The sequence below is a fragment of the Equus caballus genome, chromosome 8, assembly GCF_041296265.1.
Source record: "Equus caballus isolate H_3958 breed thoroughbred chromosome 8, TB-T2T, whole genome shotgun sequence".
Lineage (NCBI taxonomy): Eukaryota > Metazoa > Chordata > Mammalia > Perissodactyla > Equidae > Equus > Equus caballus.
Window position 1 is genome coordinate 61,458,139 of NC_091691.1, and position 18,206 is coordinate 61,476,344.

An 18,206-nucleotide genomic window follows, 5' to 3' on the forward strand; every position below is an offset into this window, starting at 1 on the left:
GAGAGCTGGCATAATTCTACAGTCTTCACATAGACAAGAAGCCAAAAGTGAGGACCTTCGTGTGTAGGACAGAGGTAACATAAAAAGAAGCATGAAACCAGGATCTCAAACTATTTTGAAACGTGAAGAGCAGTGTTTCTGTGACTTGTGGTCCCCTCTCAGAACAGTCTCATTTTTCCATGATCCTTATTCACCAATCACTGAAATGTGATAAAAACAGGTGAGAAGGGTCTTATGAAAACTTTCATTGGCAATTATACTGTTTCAAGATGGCAACCTAAACTAAAACTGAAACTATTGGCAGTTCACTAGATTTGTCGAATCAAGCATCTCCTTAAAAGTTGAAGTGAAAAAGAGACTTCTTTTACTTTGTTAATAACTGCACTACCAAGAGGAGTAAGAAGCATGGAAAATGAAGCCAAAACATATTTATCCAAAAACTGAAGCTTAACATTCTCTTTGTTAGTTAGGATTTATCTTTATTCTTCCTTCCAGGATCCATTAGGTAGGTTTATGCTTTGAGCGTCAAGGTGAAGGAGGATTGGAGATGTACTGTCTCTACCCTAATTTGAAAGTCAGCTTTAGTGTGAATATACTTGATAGTTTTTGTTTCCGGTTGATAGTTTCGTTGCTCAAAACCAACCAGTGGAATAAAAAAACCTGATATACAACTTTCTTTACTCAAGAGCTTCTGATTTGCATTATTCACTTTCAAAATTCCAGAGACACAGAACCAAGAAGGGGCAAGCCATCTGACAGGTCAATTTTGCGCATTGAAAATCCCTCTACCCTCTTCCCCAGTGGACATCTGGCTTGAAAAACTATACAGTGCCCCACTTTCAAATTCCTTAGCTTTTTTGAGCCACTTCTGTTTATTCCTTTCCATGACTTCAGGAGTCTAATGCCTTTGGCTAACGAAGGAATTGGAAAAGTGACTCATGGGAAGATAGAGACCTCTGATATGGCTGGACTTAAAATTTTACTCTTTACTGACTTGACTCACCATTTTCCTCCTTCAGAGCGTTGATTGGACTAATCCTTGGTTGTCATTAGCTGGATGGAAAAGCCCGACACCCTGTGGCCACATTTAGTACCGCAGCTCCTTCTTCACCTAGGTGGCCCAGTTTGTACCCTGCATACAGCGGGATGAAAGACGCGTGTGCTCTATGGATATTTCAGTTTTTCATCTTATACCTGTCTGACTTAGTCTCTCTGCTTAGTGAGTCATCTCTTATAATCAAAAAGTAGGAGACATGCTCAGAGCCTCCATTTTATAAGCGGGAGAGGTTTCTCTTGATTTCCAGCTAGCACTGACTGGGGAGCATCAGTTGAAGATTGTCTCCCATTTTTTAGCCTTAGAAGAAGGAGAAGTGGGAGAACCAGAGTAGGGATTAAACATGCTGAAAAAATCATGAAATGCTATTTTAAGAAGTCAATTGAGGAAATTGGGAGACAATGTTGTAACAGAGTAAGTATAAAATGGGGAACCAGGAGATTTTATTTCTAGCTCTTGTCCTGGCACAAACTGTAGGTGGCCTGGCGGAAGTCATTTACCCTCCATGGGTTTCATGCCTATAAAGTTAAGAGGTTGGCCCAGATCATTTCCAAGGTTTCCTCTGGCTCTAAACTTCAGCGATGTGCCCACTGACAGAATTTCCTATGCTCTGCGACAAGGTCTCCTGGTAAGTTGTGCTTCTGAGCACCCAGTTTCTTATCTTCACCCATCACTGCTTCTGGTCCTCAGATCACTCCTAGCTTAGGTCATGCAACCATATCTACTACTCTTCAGTTGTCTGTATCTTTTAGAGCCAATATTTGAGTCAACCTATGGGAACGCACTGATGTATTTTTAGTTCATTTTATATCATTAAAAAATTGAAGTCATTGGCTTAATCAAACTGTGAGAAGAAAAAGTTATTCATTGGCAGGTCATATAAACTCAGTCCAGGATCTCTAAACAAGTTCATATTTTGCTCTCTTTTATTCTCAGAAATTTTATGATGAATACAAGTTTCATTTATGTCATTTGTTTGACTTCATTCTGTTGTTATGAGGCGTCTTGATCTTGACGGCACAAAGACTGGTCACCATCAGAGATGTGATGGCATTCATGCTGTCATTCAATAGAAACTCAAGTAGCATCTACTTTTGAAGATATAACAATTAAGACGTAAGTCCTGATATCTTACAAGGGGTCAGAGAGATGCATAGGAAGCTGTCAGCACAGAGGAGTGAAACCTAATCAACTTGGGGGATGATATTTAGTAAATCCTGAAGGGGTTGTACGAGTTAGCTAAGCAAGGAGAGGCAGAAGTAGAGAAGAGGGTGTCTTAAGGGAAAAGTCATTTCAGTGAGATAAGAATTTACCCCTCACCTACTCATTGTTTTCAATGATTTGGTGTTTTCTAATCTCAGACACGTGGGATTCGGAGGATATTTGATTCTAACCCAACTTATTTCTAAACTCAGATTTCCTTTGCAATATACAGTTTGAGGGAGTCAAATGTCCTGGCGTATTTCCGATGTAAGTGCTCCTAGGAACTTGAGGTAGATCCTTGGGCATTTTTGCCAACCCATATCACTCTTCTAGGTTCTTCCAGGGCACATCCCTGAAATCCAGGAAAGTGGCTACCTATGGGTTTAGTCACGTTTTATCCCCGTGAAATAGGACAGAATGGTTGAAGGCTTATGTATAAGATGGACTGAACGATTTAGGGATGCTCTGTCTAGTAAACTAAGACAGGAAGACTTTTCGGTGACTGTGAACCTGGGGAGATCTTGGCGGGGATGTGGCCGAAGACATCTGATCTCATTGTTCTGCCAGACCTTTGACCCTCCTCCCCCGAATTCCCTCAATAAAATGGTTTGATTCCCTCCTCCTCCCAAAAAGACAGGAAGATTTAGGGCACAAAATGTTGGGAAACTACTTCACGCTATTTGGAGTACTTTAAATAAAAGCTCCCTTAACCAACCTCCACTTGCTATTTGCCAACTTCTCTGTAGACCATACTGGTGGATGTCACAGATGTTGAATGTTCATGACTTCCTCTAGTACCCCCAGCCATTTCTGCTCACTGTTTATGCTGGTTGTAATTATATAAGTTAAACTGTATATAAGCCAAAGAGATATGAATTTGTATCATCTTTCTTTTCCCTGTATGAACATAAACTTTTTTTTTAAAGATCACCACTTCATCTATACTTGTCTTTTGTTCTAACTCCTGACCACACAGCTACTGGATTCTTTTCGAATGCCATGAGGTTGCCGGGTTTCTGGCTTCTTCCATGTGCAATAGCCATAGTCCTCAATCTCTTAACATGGAACGGGCTTGCAGCATTAAGAAGTCCTTCAGACAAGCTCCCTTCTCCTAAATGAGGGTGGGGAAGAGAGGTTCTAGAAAACTATACACTAGATTTGACTCACTGAGGAACAACTGCAAGAGGGTCAATTTTAAAATTTCTTTATTTATAGACATTTCAGAACCATTTAAATCAACAATGAATTTTTTAGACATAACATACCATGTTTATCTTGAGGTACACATTGGGCCCATTAGATAAAATGCTCTGGAAAGTAATACAATTGTTATTAACAATCCAACTTTCCCAAGCAAAGAAACTGCAAAGACGGTTACAAAATTCTTTGAAAAGACTATACCATTTCCACATAAGTCAAGGAAAACTTCCCAAATTTTCAACTGAGTTCAATTTTTAGGCTTAGCTTAAACAATATTTTAAATGGAACTTAACACGAAAATGGGAGAAGAGGTTTATAGCTAAGAAATTATCTGAGCCCCACTACATGAGATTGTAAACAAAGGAAATCCATAATCTGACAAGCTCATTACAAAATTCATAGCCTAAAAATTAGACAGAGCAGCAAAATTACAGAAGATATTTGTATATATTTTTAACTGAAACCATGTTTACCCCCAGTTTCTGGCCTTCACAATGAGACAAATTTTAAAACACCAAGTTTTGAAGACTACACAATGTGATTTGACAAGAAGTGATAAGAATTCCACAGTATTATAACCCCACACTATGAAAGTCCTACTTCCCATCTTTTGTGCTCCGGGCATTTTAAATTTCTTGTCCTAGCAGCCTGGTGCCTTATATTACTAGAAAAATAGTCAGAATTGACATAATGGACAGTTTCTGAAAGTCTCGTGTGTCCAATCTCACATGTAACTTTTCTGGTGGACTGAAGTTGGAATTTTCTTTGAACAGTTCACAAGGTTCTTTGGAGAATTGTTTTGTTTTCCAGTTTGTTATTCAAAATGTTAATCTTATACTCTGTAGGCATGATGAGTGGTGACTTGTTATACAACGTGTTTGGAAAACGAAGGACCCTCTATCCATCCACGCTCGTCCCCTGAACTTCTCGAGCAGCCGTATGGATGATGTGCAGGTGGTTCTGGAATGTGAGCACAGGGTGTTTATGTACGTGACTGAAAATGCTTGGAATGGATGGTCACAACATTTTTCCATGAGATTGCTGTTTTATTTCTACATGAAACAAGAATAAACATTGCAATTTAGTCGAATGGGCAGCTCGCAGCTTGCCGTCTATGTGGGTTGAAAGAGCATAAATGTAAATTTCACAGTTCATAAAGCTGAGCAGCTCAACTTAAAGAAGAGAGAATTTGCAGGCATTTTACAAGATTCTGAGAAGGAATTGATCTGTGAGTGTTTGAGTTCTCCAGCCCAACATGAGTCAGGTCCACATTTTACATTTAGTTGCTTGGTTTGGTTTATTGCTGATTTTCTTTTCTGATGGGAGCCATGATGATTTTAGCCAAGAATTTAAAGACAAAAGAGTCCTGTATGGACAGACACCTTCCCCCAAGCACCGTGGTCACTGCACAGACTGCAGGAAACCTGCCAGATGTACTCAGACTTGATTTGGTTGGTTAGAAAAGGTTCTGCTTGTGGGGATCTCCATACATTACTTTTCACTACAAAACCCAGCTCTCAGAAGGAAAGAGCTGTTTCCTTCCTACCCCTGCTCGGTGTTTCTTGTCAGGATTCTCTCCAGCCATGCGTGCCTTGTCTACTCAGGGTGCCAAGGTCCTCAACAGACAGGTGCTCAGTTCAGGAATGGCAATTACATTTATCTGTGGCTTTAGAGATGCCAGAAGATACTTATTATAATTAAAAAAAATTCCAAATCAGTAAATGAGACCAGCTAGTGGGAGTTAGAGATACTTTCTGCCTCCAACGTATTCCAAATTTTAACGGTCTTGTGGTGTTTATTTTGTATCTCTTTAATAGAGGCTGCCATTTCTTCAATCTATGGTTTCTTTAAAGACAGGACACGCTTAATTCTCCATGCATCTAACTGCCAGAGGATTTCATGCTCCTCTTACCCACACATGTGCAGTCTCAACAATTGTGACTTTAAATATAAATATTAGGAGTTCCAAGAGGGTAGAAGCCATGTCTTTTTTTCAGCTTTGTCGAGTCATGACAGCGTAGGGCCTGGCTCACACAAGGCGCTCAATGAACGTGAATACACGAAACAAAAGGCCATAATCCCTGCTCTCAAGGAGTCTCCCTAGTGCCATTGCCATCCATACAAACTCAACATAAATATGCCAAGACAAAACCCAGAAGCTACTTTGTGTAGAGTGTTTGCAAAAGGAAAAACAGAATGAAAAGAAAAAAAGATTTATTTGGGGCAACCTTCATAGAAGACCCAGACCCACCCGGTTCCTCCCCGCTGAATTTGAGAATTGTGTCTGACGGCTAAGTGTTTTAAAACAGATGCTGAAAGGGTTTGCCAAAGAAAACTCGCAGCCTTTCAATAGCATCCCGTTTTCATTTTAAAGGAAAGTTCTGAGAGGTTAACTTTACTAAGGGCATTGCCTCTCACACAGAAGGAAGTTTTCTAAACATGAAAGTAATTGAGGGGTCTTGTCACGTGACTGCAGCACTGGAACTGCTACATAGATTTGTCAGTTACTTTAGAAGAGGTACTCCAGCGTGACAAATTGTACAGAGTACTCTCTTTGTGGGGTCCTTTTTACCTAGAGAATAGTATTTACATTTTGGGAGATGTGTTAGGGGGAAAAAATGCTGTGTTTTTTGTTTTTTAAAGGAGATTTAAGATGGGAAATGAGAAGAGGTATCAATTCACCTCAACTCTAAACCGTAAGACAGATTAAAAACATCTTTTTTAATCCCAAGAAAAATCCCACACTGGACAGGTCTTGTCTTTACCTTTATTTATTTATCTTGGTGAGCAGGAAGAGCAGATAATAAAATAGAAGCCAATCCTGCAAGTCACGCGGACCTCTGGCTGGCCAACCTCACTCAGACTGCCTGCACATCCAGAGTCAGACCCTGACGGGATGCAGGGCTATAGATGTGATGGCTTCCTTAGAGAACCAAAACTTGTCTAAGACTGTATTCCTTCAAAAAGCCAATAATGATGATGAGGTCATTATATTTTGGATTATTTAATCACATTTGGCAAAAATTGTCAGAATAATGTCCTGGAATTCTTGGAATGAAAATGTGGTAATAATGTATTTTCTTTGGAAGAGAGGAAAGGAGAAATTATGACCTAACGTACACTTATTGACGCTTTTAAGAATTACTCAACAGCTGTAGCACATACAACAACATAAGAGGGTACGTCTGATTTCTGAGCTCTCCTAAAGCATGAAGCATGTTGAGAACATTCTACACACTCTCAGAAATGCCCTTCACAGCTCTCACTATCACACGCCAAGAGAATAAAACTCTCAAACAGGAGAATTATCATTTGACAGAAATTGTCATTTCCCCAGACATCAGCACAGGAATATTCTATGCAAAACCCAGTCCCACGATGGGCTTAAAATCAAATTTAATTCTTCAATACAGACTCTCTATTGATTTGTTCCAAGTTTTCAGTGACGAAGCCTAATAAAGACTAAACTTTGAGTGACAGGCTTCTGAGAATCTTTGGAATCATTCTGTCCACTATTCCTAAGAGAGCCAGGCCCCAAACCTCAATGGATATCTGAAAGTGAACAGATGTTATCTCAAATATCAGACTCATAATGATGTTTAAAACATATACATTTATATTGCATATACATATATATATACACATATATGTATATATTCTGGGTTTTTTTCCTCTGCTTAATAAAATTAGCAGCAGTTATAGATAAATTATTGTGGTCATGATTTGTATTATTTCTAAAGATGTCTTATATCCTCTATCTACACGACTTTTGGAAAACGTCTTTTGATGAAAAGATCCCCACCAAGCATATAACATTAAAGTGTCATTTCATATCACTAACATTTTCAGGCACAAGAGTAAAACAATTAGCATTAAGCAATCCAAACAACAGAGCACAGAATAGAGTTAATTGTCTAAAGTCAATTCCTCCCAAAGGAGGGAACTGTTGTTCAATGTGTGTTTTTTTCTTTCTTTTTTTTTTTAAGATTCTTATGTTTTTCAGCTTTGGCTATTTTGTAATAAATATCATACCTCCTCGCAGACATCTACTTGGGCAAGAAGTACTTCTCTGAGCACGCCTTTTGTCTTTTAGCAGCTGTTGAGTGTTGAGGGATGTACAAGGCACACCTCTAAGTGTTCTGTACAGCATTTTTATTGATGTACAAAATAGCCTGTTCACCATTCAAAAAACGGAATCTGCATAGTAAGAGTTTCTCTTATCCCTACTTACAGAGAAGATTTTTAGTGCAAAAAAAACCCATGAACTTGTGTCCCAGCCCAACCCTTCTAGCACACACATGTATCAGTTTCGTTCAATACTAGCTGGGGTCATTTGGCTATATTTTGGGCCTCCAGCCATTAATGAATTGCATGATTTTCTTCACCTGCAGTTTGCTCAATTTGAAATCCTCTGAGAGGATTTCTTCCGTTAGTTGAACAAGCAAATTCCCATCAATCTTTTCGGTAACAAAGAATGATATGACATCTTCAGACAAACCAATAAACCGTAACGACTTGGACACTTCTTCTATGGAGAGTCCTGACAGGTCGGCGGGGGGCTGCCACGGGGAGCCATCACCGCAGGACCTGGGGGCCAGCTGGAGGTGGAGTGGAGATGAGAAAGGGTAGGAGCCGGAGAAGAGGTCCTGCATGCCCTTTTTAACAAAGTACTGGTCCTCAGACAGGCCCAGTGACCCCGCCTTGGGGTCCTCCTCAGCACCATCGATTTTCAGAGGCAAAGGAGAAGTTTCAGAGGCCACTTTCTCTTCCACTTGTTTTGGGGCCCTGGGGGGTAAGGCAGGGCATGAAACGCTCTGCTTTGTCGTGCCAGCTGCAAGAGTTTTCTCGTCCGTGCTCTCCAGAGAGTAGCTGGCTGACTTAGGACAACCAGAGATGCTGCTACTGAATTCTGCAGTGACGGGGCCGGGGGGGCTGGCCGAGAGCTCACAGCCATCAACATCAAAAGGTGCTGGGCAGTTTCTCTTTGGTGTGCCTGGCGTCTTTTGTCTGGGATAACTGAAACTCCTGCTTGGATCCAGCAGGAAGTCACTCCTGGTCTGGCTCTCCGACGCTCCCGAGTAATGGTTGGGCCACGAGAGCCTGGAGGAGAGAGTTTCAGCAGAGGGACTTCCAAACGGGGACTTCAGGTCCACAGAATCAGTTTTCCCCCGGTTACACGGATAGCAGGAAACAGGAGCACTTTCAGAAGGACTTGGGTCACTTTTAGTAACGCTGCTTAAAACCAAACACAGAAAGAGAGATTAGTAAAAAAAACAAAAGCCAAATCCCAGGTTTTTCCTTACCCCACAGATGTTACTTCTGAGCAGAAACATGTAGGAAAAATTGAGGAAAAAAAAATATATTTCTTATCATGAATTCAATAAAATACCTGCTAACCTCCTTGGGTTTTTAAAAAAAGAATCTTTAAATTACTAAAATACATTGGTAATTATGGATATGAACATGATGATTTAAAATGCTACAGTGGCAATGGCAAATATACAATTTAAAAAAAAATATAAACTATGAGGTAGGAAGAAAGGCTTCAAATAAAATGCTTATGCTTGCCTTGGTTTCTGTACAATCGAGTAACATAAGGATTTAAATGTCCAGAGAACAAAAACAGACCTGCAAAAAAGAGCTCCTTTACACTATAAAGATCACACATGGTGCATTCAGCTCTGGGGCCGTATTTTAAGAGTGACAGTGAAACCAGAGTGTGCTCAGGGCTGGGTGACCAGGCTGATGAGGGATCAGTGATGTCAGGGGAAACAGCTGATGGAACTGAGGCTGTCTCTTTTGGAGAAGAGAAGACTTAGATCATAACTGACTTGACGTTTTTCACAGGCTAACAAAGAGAAGCAGGGGGGACCTAGACTGGTTTTTCTAGACACAAGAAATAGCTGGAAGTTACATGGAGATAGATTTCAACTCAATATAATGAAAGATTTCTAAAAAACGTTATTGGCATTTGCCAACAATGGAATGAGCAAAAGAACGGCTCCAGGCACTGGAAGAATCCAGACAGTGGTGATGACAACCCAACAGTGATGATCAAGAGGGAGTCCTGCCCTGAGCAGAAGTGCAGAGTAGAGAGCCAACAGGACCCTTTCAATTCTAGGGCCTAGGTGAAGGTGCTGTCTGCTTGTGTTGAAGCCAAAGTGGAAAGAACTAGATGCTAGCCTTTATCACTGAATTTCTCACAGACTCTGTGTCTTCTGAGGTCACTGGCTCTTCCATCCTAGCTCAAAACCAACAGGGCCCCATCATGCTCTTCCAGTAGAATTTTTTTTTCTTTTTAATGTTTAAAAAGAACATTTCCTCTCCCACCACCTGCCTAGGTTGTGGCTACCTTGAAACTGTTCTCAAGAACCCGGAACCTGGCTGATGAGAGGAATCGTGTTGAAGTGGGCCCTGGCGTCAAGACTTACATGTCGTGCAGCCCTGAAGAATAGTAGGACAAGGTGGGGCTGGGAGAGCGAGTCTGCTGCCGCGCTGGCTTGACTGTGCGAGGAGGGATGGAGGGACTTGTGGACAAAGGCTTTGCACTTCGGGGTGGAACAGGTGGGGCGTTCAGGAGCCGGCATTCTTCCCTGACCTGGCGCAGAAAAGAACACTCTGGGTTAGCAAAAGACCAACAATGCCACTGGGGGCCAGCTCGATCTTGTAGGGTCAAGTCACTACTCTTAAAATGCTAACAGGAGGGATGTAAGGAAGGGAGAGAGAAGACTGGAGCAGACAAGAGTGATGGGAAACACAGAGGCTGCCAGAGACAAAAACGACGCCTGTCGTGTCCTTGCTGGGACAGACTTATTTTGAAAGAAACTCCTTGGCAAATGCCAGTTGCTGCTGAACGATAGCAAGTAAGGTGAAATGCAGCAAGTTAAAGAGCCAGTGATATGTGAGGATGCATAAAGCAGGAATATTAAGAAAATAAGGGCAATCACATAAGAAGATTAAAGTCTCCTACTGAGTTGTGTTTATTCACTGTTCAAATTGAGTTCAATTTGACCCAAACCTCAAGGAACAGTGGGCCTTCTCCACTGTTAAAGGTCCTTCTGAGTTATCTTCAGGGCTTCTCACATGTAAATGTGCACGTGAATCTCCTGGGGATCTTGTTGAAATGCAGATTCTGATTCAGCCGACCTAGGGGGGCCCTGAGGGTTTGCATTTCTAACAAGCTCTCGGCTTATACTGAAGCTGCTGGACGGAGCAAGAGGGCAGCTGCCCAAATCCAAAGAGTGCTTTTATAAGAGCTGCGTCCACCTCTCGCATCCTCCCTTCATCTTTGTGTTGGAGAGGAGCTGGGGGACCTGTGACACTGCAGCTTCCTCAAATCAGCCTGCCATCACCCCAGTTTGTTTTCCATTCACTGCAGGCCTCAGAATGATTGTTTTTAATGAAGTGGACATTTTTTTATGCACTTCTCTGTGTCAGGCAGCAGGGGGCAGTTTCTACTTGGTTCTGCTACCTAGGTAAAAACGAGCCAATTCTGACTTCATCAAATTTGCCCTCGCCTGATTTTAGGCCGTGTCCCCACCAATTTTTTCACCTTTGCCTTCAATTCTTTTCTGTCCCAGCAGCTCTGGGTGAATAAAGAATGAAACAGTAAGCTCCCATTAGCTTTGGTAATGAGCTTGCTTAACACCAAATGAAATGGGTTCCCGTTACGTAGCGTCTTCCACCACCTACACTGCACACCAGGCCTTTAACTGGCTTCCCAGGCCTGACTCAGTGCCAGAGAAAGCTAGACGGTAGGAAAAGTCATGTGACCATGCGTGACCCTGCAAACCTTAATTCTAAGTGAAATGGAAGCAATTTAAAAAGTCTCACCCCTTGCATTTCTTCCTGGGGCTGGGGATCATCGCTCCCACCTGGAGCATCCACAGCCCTGGTTACTGGGGCCCACTGGATGCAGTGTTTCATCTGGAGCTCTTTAGGCTAAAACAAAATATTCAGAGCAGCAGGTTTTCTTCTCCAACAGCTGCAGGCTTTTCCCTTTTGAGTTCTTTAAAAGGTGGTGGATGACAGCAGAAAGAAAATCTGGGAGGAAATGAGGTTTGGACAAGCAAGACAGAGGATCGTCCAGCTGGCCCAGGGGAACTCTTAGCCACTTTGGGGTCTTTTTTCCTTAAGAAGCTGAGAACTAACTATGGACACTGAAGCTCTGGTAGGGTCACTCATTTCCTGGCTTTTGGGGGTATATTCTGGTTACAAAATAAATAACCAATATACTGTATCATCTTCCTTCTGTCTTGTTAGTGAATTGTATAGTGGCCAATTACGGTTTTTTTTCCCTTCTCAGGGAATATCTAGAATCTAGGGTGGATGAATATAACTTTATTATACATGTGCTTGATTCTATTTATGTTTATAGTAATAGGAATCATGGACAATCTAAGAAGATAAGGAGTCTGTCAGTTAACTTTTTAATTTTCAAAATAAACAGTCACTTCTCAACATCGAGTTAGAAAGGAACAAGAGGAAAACATGGTTGGTGCTGAATTTGATTTAGAATTTTCTAAATTTTGGTATTAGTCACTAAACATGACATTTCATTAGGGACTGCTTACCTAGATGTCAATTATAATACGCATTTTAACTTCAAGTAACCAGCCGACCTGGGTCTCAGAACACAGAAAAGAAGCCACTTGTAGTTGAATTTGACCTATTGGAAGTCTTCTCTTCCTGTTTTTATAACCAAACCCAGGCACTCAACGTCACTCAGAGGTGGTTCTGCCACTTCCTTCCATAATTGGGCTATTCCAAAGAGCTTTCCAATAGGTCTCCCACAGGGGAAGGCAGGCGAGTAGTGAGAAGAAGTATTTGTAGGTCACAGGGCTTGTGAGGTGAGCCATGGCTAACCGGGAGCGTTTAAAATGGAACTCCCCAGCGTTTGAGATATAGAAAACTTTTGGGGTGGCCACATGATTCCTGAAAGAAGTTAAAGAACTAATGTGTGTGTGTGAGAGTGTGTATGCATGTGTGCCAGTGTGTCCATGTGTGTGATCTTACTCTTAGGAGATGGGATGTGGTCAGCAAAGATATAAACACAGGACTGAGCGTGTGAGTTCAGAGGGAAAGAACTAGGCTTATTTGAAACCTGTTTAGGAGAAAAGGTAGTTAGAAAACAAAACAAAAAATGACTTTACAGGGACCCTGTCCATGACAAGAATTGAGCTGTAATTTTTTCAAGGCACAAATGAGTGGCTTGTGCCACACCAGGCAGGTGCACGAGGGTGGCCCTCAGTGGGCGAGAGCAGCTGAGGACCCTAGTACACATCTCCACATGTCATTGTCAACTTGTAGCTACCAGATGTGGTTCCTCAAATGAAATCATATTTCACTGCACTTTATGGGGAACTTAGACGCTTGGGTGGAACGTACACGTTTGGGGATTTGGAAGTTACAAATAGTGAGGGTTTCCTGTACCCTCTTACTTCCTATCTCTTGTAACAGTCATCATTCTACTTTTCTTTGCTTCTTGATTTGATTCAACACGGGACATTTTTATCCAAGAAGAAAGTAGCTGTGCTTGAAATGAACTTTATCTGACGATAAAAGGCACTTTACAAGACTAGATGGCCAATCACCCTTTTTCCAGTTTCCCCTCATATTCAATTTCACTGTTAAGTGCAACATTTTCAGCACATTCCTTCTACAGGTCTCAGCATGTGGCTTTCATCATGTTACTTCCCATCTCCAGTGGCCTCCTCTGATTACTGGATAGAGTCCAGCCTCTCCTGCCTCCCACTGAGGCCCTCTGTAGTCTTTCTAGCTAGAAGAAATTATTCCATCTTATGCTATCTTTCCAGTTATTTCTCCCACTCCTCCTCTATATGAACACACAGGTTCATGCAACATTTTGGATTCAGTGTCGCCTAAACATACCTTGTGCTTTCCTGTCCTTTTCTCTGCTCTGGTTCTCAGTGCCATCCCACCTAAATGCCAGTTCCTAAGGCCCAGCCCCTAATGTTATATGCTGGTCTGGGACCATGGTAAGTAGCCACCAGAACTGGTCACTGCTTCTGAACTGTGCTAACACACTGTTTATATTTATTTACTTCCCATGTACATTCAATTAGCCTGAAAATGAAAATGGTAGGGACTGTCATCATTGTTATTACTGCCCTGTGGATGGCAGAGTGTGGGGATTTGTCACCTCTGGCACAAATATGTCACACAGAATGCCACGTGGAAGTTAACAGACATCACACAAAATAGAAGAAAAAGGCACTTTTATTTTTAAGCCTATACCATCAGAATGCCTTTTACATTTTTATGTGGAAATTGTTCTTAATAAGTCTATTTGGGCTGGATGTGAATTTTTTTGTGTCTTCATATCAGTGCCAATCTAGGGAAAAAAGGTATCAGCAGACCTGGCACATATGACTACCGTCAAGTCCACTGTCACCGCACTTGACATTTATCAGAGTGAAAAGGACAATGACAGTATTTCTAAACTGGGAAATGTTGTGGCTTTCATTTTCAGCACCTCCCAGAATAATTACTATTCTAAAATGAGGATAAAATAGAATACACCATGCCTGGTGGACTAGCATCCTTCTCTTTCTTGCCAATGCAGCACTTCAGACTGAACTTCAACTGGCAGCACAAGGAGGGAGAGAGATCTGGAGTATCAGGAATAAACCTCCAACTCTGGTCCTAGGCAAGGGGTGGGTGTGCTGTTTTGAGGCAGGTGTTACGATCCACCACAGTTTATGAGTTACCTGTGCCTACTGGTAGGTAATTTCTGGTTATGAGTAGCTTGGGTGTTCACAGAGAACTCCTGGCACCTACTGTTTACAACAATGAGCGCAACATGGATTCGAGTGGCACCAGGGAGAGCTGACTCCCATCTGTACCCAGAGCCTTGGGACACAGTTCTGGTCTACAGCTTTTCTTTCCAGCAGTTACACTTCCAACACAATTCTCTCATCCTTGCTCCTTCACAAGTCTTTTCCCTTTTCTAAATGCTCAATGGTTCAGTTCTTATCAAATATAAGATACTACTACCCAGGATTAACACAACTGTCCTTGGTATTAATGCAGCAGATTGCTAACCCAGGGCTATACACAGAGTTAATTTATTGAAAGGTGGAAGTGGTGAGTTCTGCTCTTTCTAGAACTGTCACTTTTTTTAGTCTAAGAGGCATATTCTTAGGAAGGCATATTCAAGTGACTGCCATCTAACACACTGAAATAATCTAACAGTGGGGGTTTGACGTAAACTGTAAAAAGGGTCTGTCCTGGGGGCTAACAGCCAGGATCATAGGCACCATTACTTCCATTGTCCTTAAAAGTCTGATGGACATGGCCATCCCTTTCCCTTTTCCTACATGACAATTCCATTTTGCTATTTATTTGTTCAAATAGATGCTGAGTGCCTATCATACACTTGTTGAGTATACAAAAATGACTAACTCATGGAATTAGTTGTGAGGGAGGAAGACAAACACATAACTGAGAATTGACAGTATAATAACAGAAGTATGAGCATGGGTTAGCATGAGCACCACGAATTTGTTCAAGGTGGCAGGAGAAGAACAAAGTCATAGGAAATTTATCTGAGAGAGTCTTGAGGAAGAAGGAATTATGAGTGCACAAAAGGTACAGAGGCATGACAAAACCACCAGAATGAGGCTCTGGTCGGGGGGCTTGGATGACGAGACAAATACTGGTGCCATTTATCAGACAGAAACTTAGAAGGAAGAACAGAGCTTTGGAGAAACCAAAGAGTTCAGTTTTGAAATACTGAGTTTGAGCTTGATGTTCTACTGATGGATAGTGTGAAGTCACGGTGGCTGCACTGAGATCTCAGATGAGAAGTGAAGAAGGCTGAACTCCCAAGGGATGGGCAGAAGAGCAGACAAAGAAGGAGAGAAACAAGTGGCTGCATTTTACTGCTCCCAGAACAGAACCATGTCCAAACGGTGTCAAAGAAGCCAAGGGTGGTGGGGAGAATAACAGGAGAACGACAGTGGAAAGATGGAAGGATGTCAGGAAGTCAGGAAAGGTCTGGAAGATATGTGATAGTTCGCAGGTTACTGGGGATCTTAGCAAATGAAGCTTGAGTCAAGGGAAGGGAGCAGAAGCCAGATTCTAGTGAGTCAAAGGTACACTCACTCGAGGAGGTGAGGCTGGAGTTAGTGAAGGCAGACCACTCTTTGCAAGAACACCGGCTGGAAAGGAAGGGGGAAGCAGTTATTAGAAAGGGATACTGGATTGAAGGAGGCATGGCTTTTTTTCCCTAAGTTTAAAAGAAACTTGAAAAATGTGCCTGGGTATGTCCATGCACTGAGTCCTCGGACCTGTGCTCTCCTTTCATTTAAGAAGATGGAAAGGAGGACACACAGCTTTCCATTGCTCTCTGCCTTCACCATCCACGGCCATGTAAAGCTAGAAAAAAGTCATCAGTGGTAGCTTATTATCTAACAGCTACAGCAAAGACGGAACATACCCAACAGAATAAATGACTTCATGTTTCTAAGTGAAGGTCGTCAACAAAGTCAAAACCCAACTTCAATCTGTGGTCAAAATCATAGAATGGGGCTATTTTCTTTATTTTCAGAATACTGTCCAAAAAGTTTAACTTGATTTCCTGACTCCTGGAACAGGCGGTTAAGCGGCTTTTCACCTCTCCACTTCCTAGAGCTCTCTCTAACTCTGTTTAGCCAGGAGGGAACAGAGCACAGGATAAAGGACCAATAATTTGTGATAAATGGAAAACAAGGTCTTCTCCCTAAATAGCCACATGTTAAAAACAATGCATGAGAAGCTGTTAAAACTACAAAGCTCATTATTGCATGGCTGGAAAACAAAGTTACATGTAGATGTTTAGAGGACAAATTGAAACATAAAACAATTTTATACACATTACCTATGAACTACTTTCTTTCTCCCATGACATTATCTTTCTCTGACTCTTCCTCCCTAGGGATTAAAATAATACAAGAAACAAAAGCCCCACCAAGTGTTTATGAAACAGCCTAGTGTGGGAATGGGGGCTTTTGGTACGATAATGTTTCCTGGAAAGTCTCTGTTTCTTGGAACTCCCTACTAGTCTTTTATGGAAGAAATGACACCTTCACACCCCTTCACTAACTGGACCAAAGAGACAGCTTAAAAAAAGTAAATGGAACATTTACTATGACATTTCTTTGCTTAACTGTCTTTTTTGGAAGAAACATTCTATTTCATAGCAGTAGTTACTCAGCTTTTATAGACAAGGCAGTGGGTCTGGACTTACCCACTGACAAGGCCACATACTTCCTTGTCTATAGTCTAAAATCTACCGTCACACGCCTGTGGGTGAAAATCTCCTGTCTCAGAGATCATGCTGCTTGGATTTGTGGGCCGTCATTAAAGAGATTTTGGCATACTGAGGTGGGGTAATGACCATTTTGTCAATATGTTGACCACGATTCAGAAAATATATATACTGTAGGTGAGCTTGATCTAAGATTGGACTCACCTTCACTATGAGTTTTCTTCTCCAGAAAGCCGACTTCAGGATAATGTCAGCAATCCAAAGAAAGGAGTTTTGTAAGCAGGCTTCCTTGAACTTTGTAACTTTGCCTTCACTGCACGCCCTCTGCCCTGTATTTTACATTTCTTCCCACACTCCCTCTCCCAGATAACAAAATCATTACAGCCTTAAGAAATCGTATTTATAAAGAGGCTTTTATACAAAGAGTTCACAACCCTGTCACATACCCATCAGGGATATTTTCAGCCAAACAGAAATTAAAGTTTTATAATGACAAAATGGCCATAAATGAACCTCTATTTGATTAATTACACAGGGCAGATGTGATTTACAGTCAAAATCCTGATTCTCAGATGCATACATTTCTTTTTCCAGTGTTATACACTGATGATAAGGACCCAACACAGACCTGGGTCTGACATGGCCTCCAATCTCCAAGCCTCGGGCGAGGGAGGCAAGGCGGAGGGCGCAGGAGGCCGCTCATTCGGAGGCAAGAAGGGCAAGTGGTTCTGAAAAGAATACTTGTTTAAATTCTAGGGTGCTTCCATGGACTCAGAAGAAAGAATATGCCATTGGGGCAGAGAATAAAGACCTTTTCTGAGCAGGGAGTATAATACATGACAGACATTTAAATAGTATATAACCTTCCTATTAACGTGATTTTGTGCAAATGGTACCTAAGAGTGCAGATCTGAAACAAGATCTATCCCATAGATGATAATTACTCTATTACATACATTCTAATCATTGAGACTTTCAACGGACTCAGGAGAAAAAAAGTTCCTGGCCTAGAAGATTTCATTTAAAAACAAATAACCTACATGAAACTGAAGGCAATTAGTTTCAAAATTACCAAAACGCAATAGTAATAATTTAGTCCTTATTTCAATTAACAAATAGGAATGTAGGTATGGCTTGCTTACAGAGTAGTCCTCAAAAGCTGTAATTAAAACTAATTAAATGTCAAATGCCTTAGGAGGCCTCATTAATTAGAGGAATCCTGAGTGAATCTTTTTGTAGAGCAATTATTTTTGAAAAGTAAATAATTACTTCCAGATCAATCTTTTTAGTACCTCAACTTGAATATTAATACATCAGGTTTATTTAAGAAAATCTGTCCTTTAATACCTTTTCTAAATGAACATTTGATAGAAGGAAAAAGCCGAAAGATAAAATAAAAAATCAGCGTAGAATCAATTCTCATGGCCACTTCCCTCGGTTTCTATATGAACATATTTTTACAGCTTTTTATTAACTTCG

General features: G+C 41.3%; 1 protein-coding gene across 4 annotated transcripts in view; it reads right to left on the reverse strand.

Moving 5' to 3' along the window:
• Window positions 1–3,445: 3,445 nt before the first annotated feature.
• The window catches only part of GAREM1 (GRB2 associated regulator of MAPK1 subtype 1), a 209,092-nt gene continuing 194,331 nt past the window's right edge, over window positions 3,446–18,206 (reverse strand). For 2 of the 4 annotated variants that reach the window (XM_070275609.1, XM_005612821.4), the window contains 2 exons: window positions 9,889–10,055; window positions 3,446–8,689 (listed from right to left, as the gene is read on the reverse strand). In XM_070275609.1, coding sequence (XP_070131710.1) covers window positions 7,795–8,689; window positions 9,889–10,055 — 1,062 coding nt within the window. In that variant the 3' untranslated portion in view covers window positions 3,446–7,794. Of the gene's footprint in view, window positions 8,693–9,888; window positions 10,056–18,206 lie in introns of all 4 variants that reach the window. The other 2 variants (XM_023647616.2, XM_001496712.7) reach the window with 1 other exon arrangement.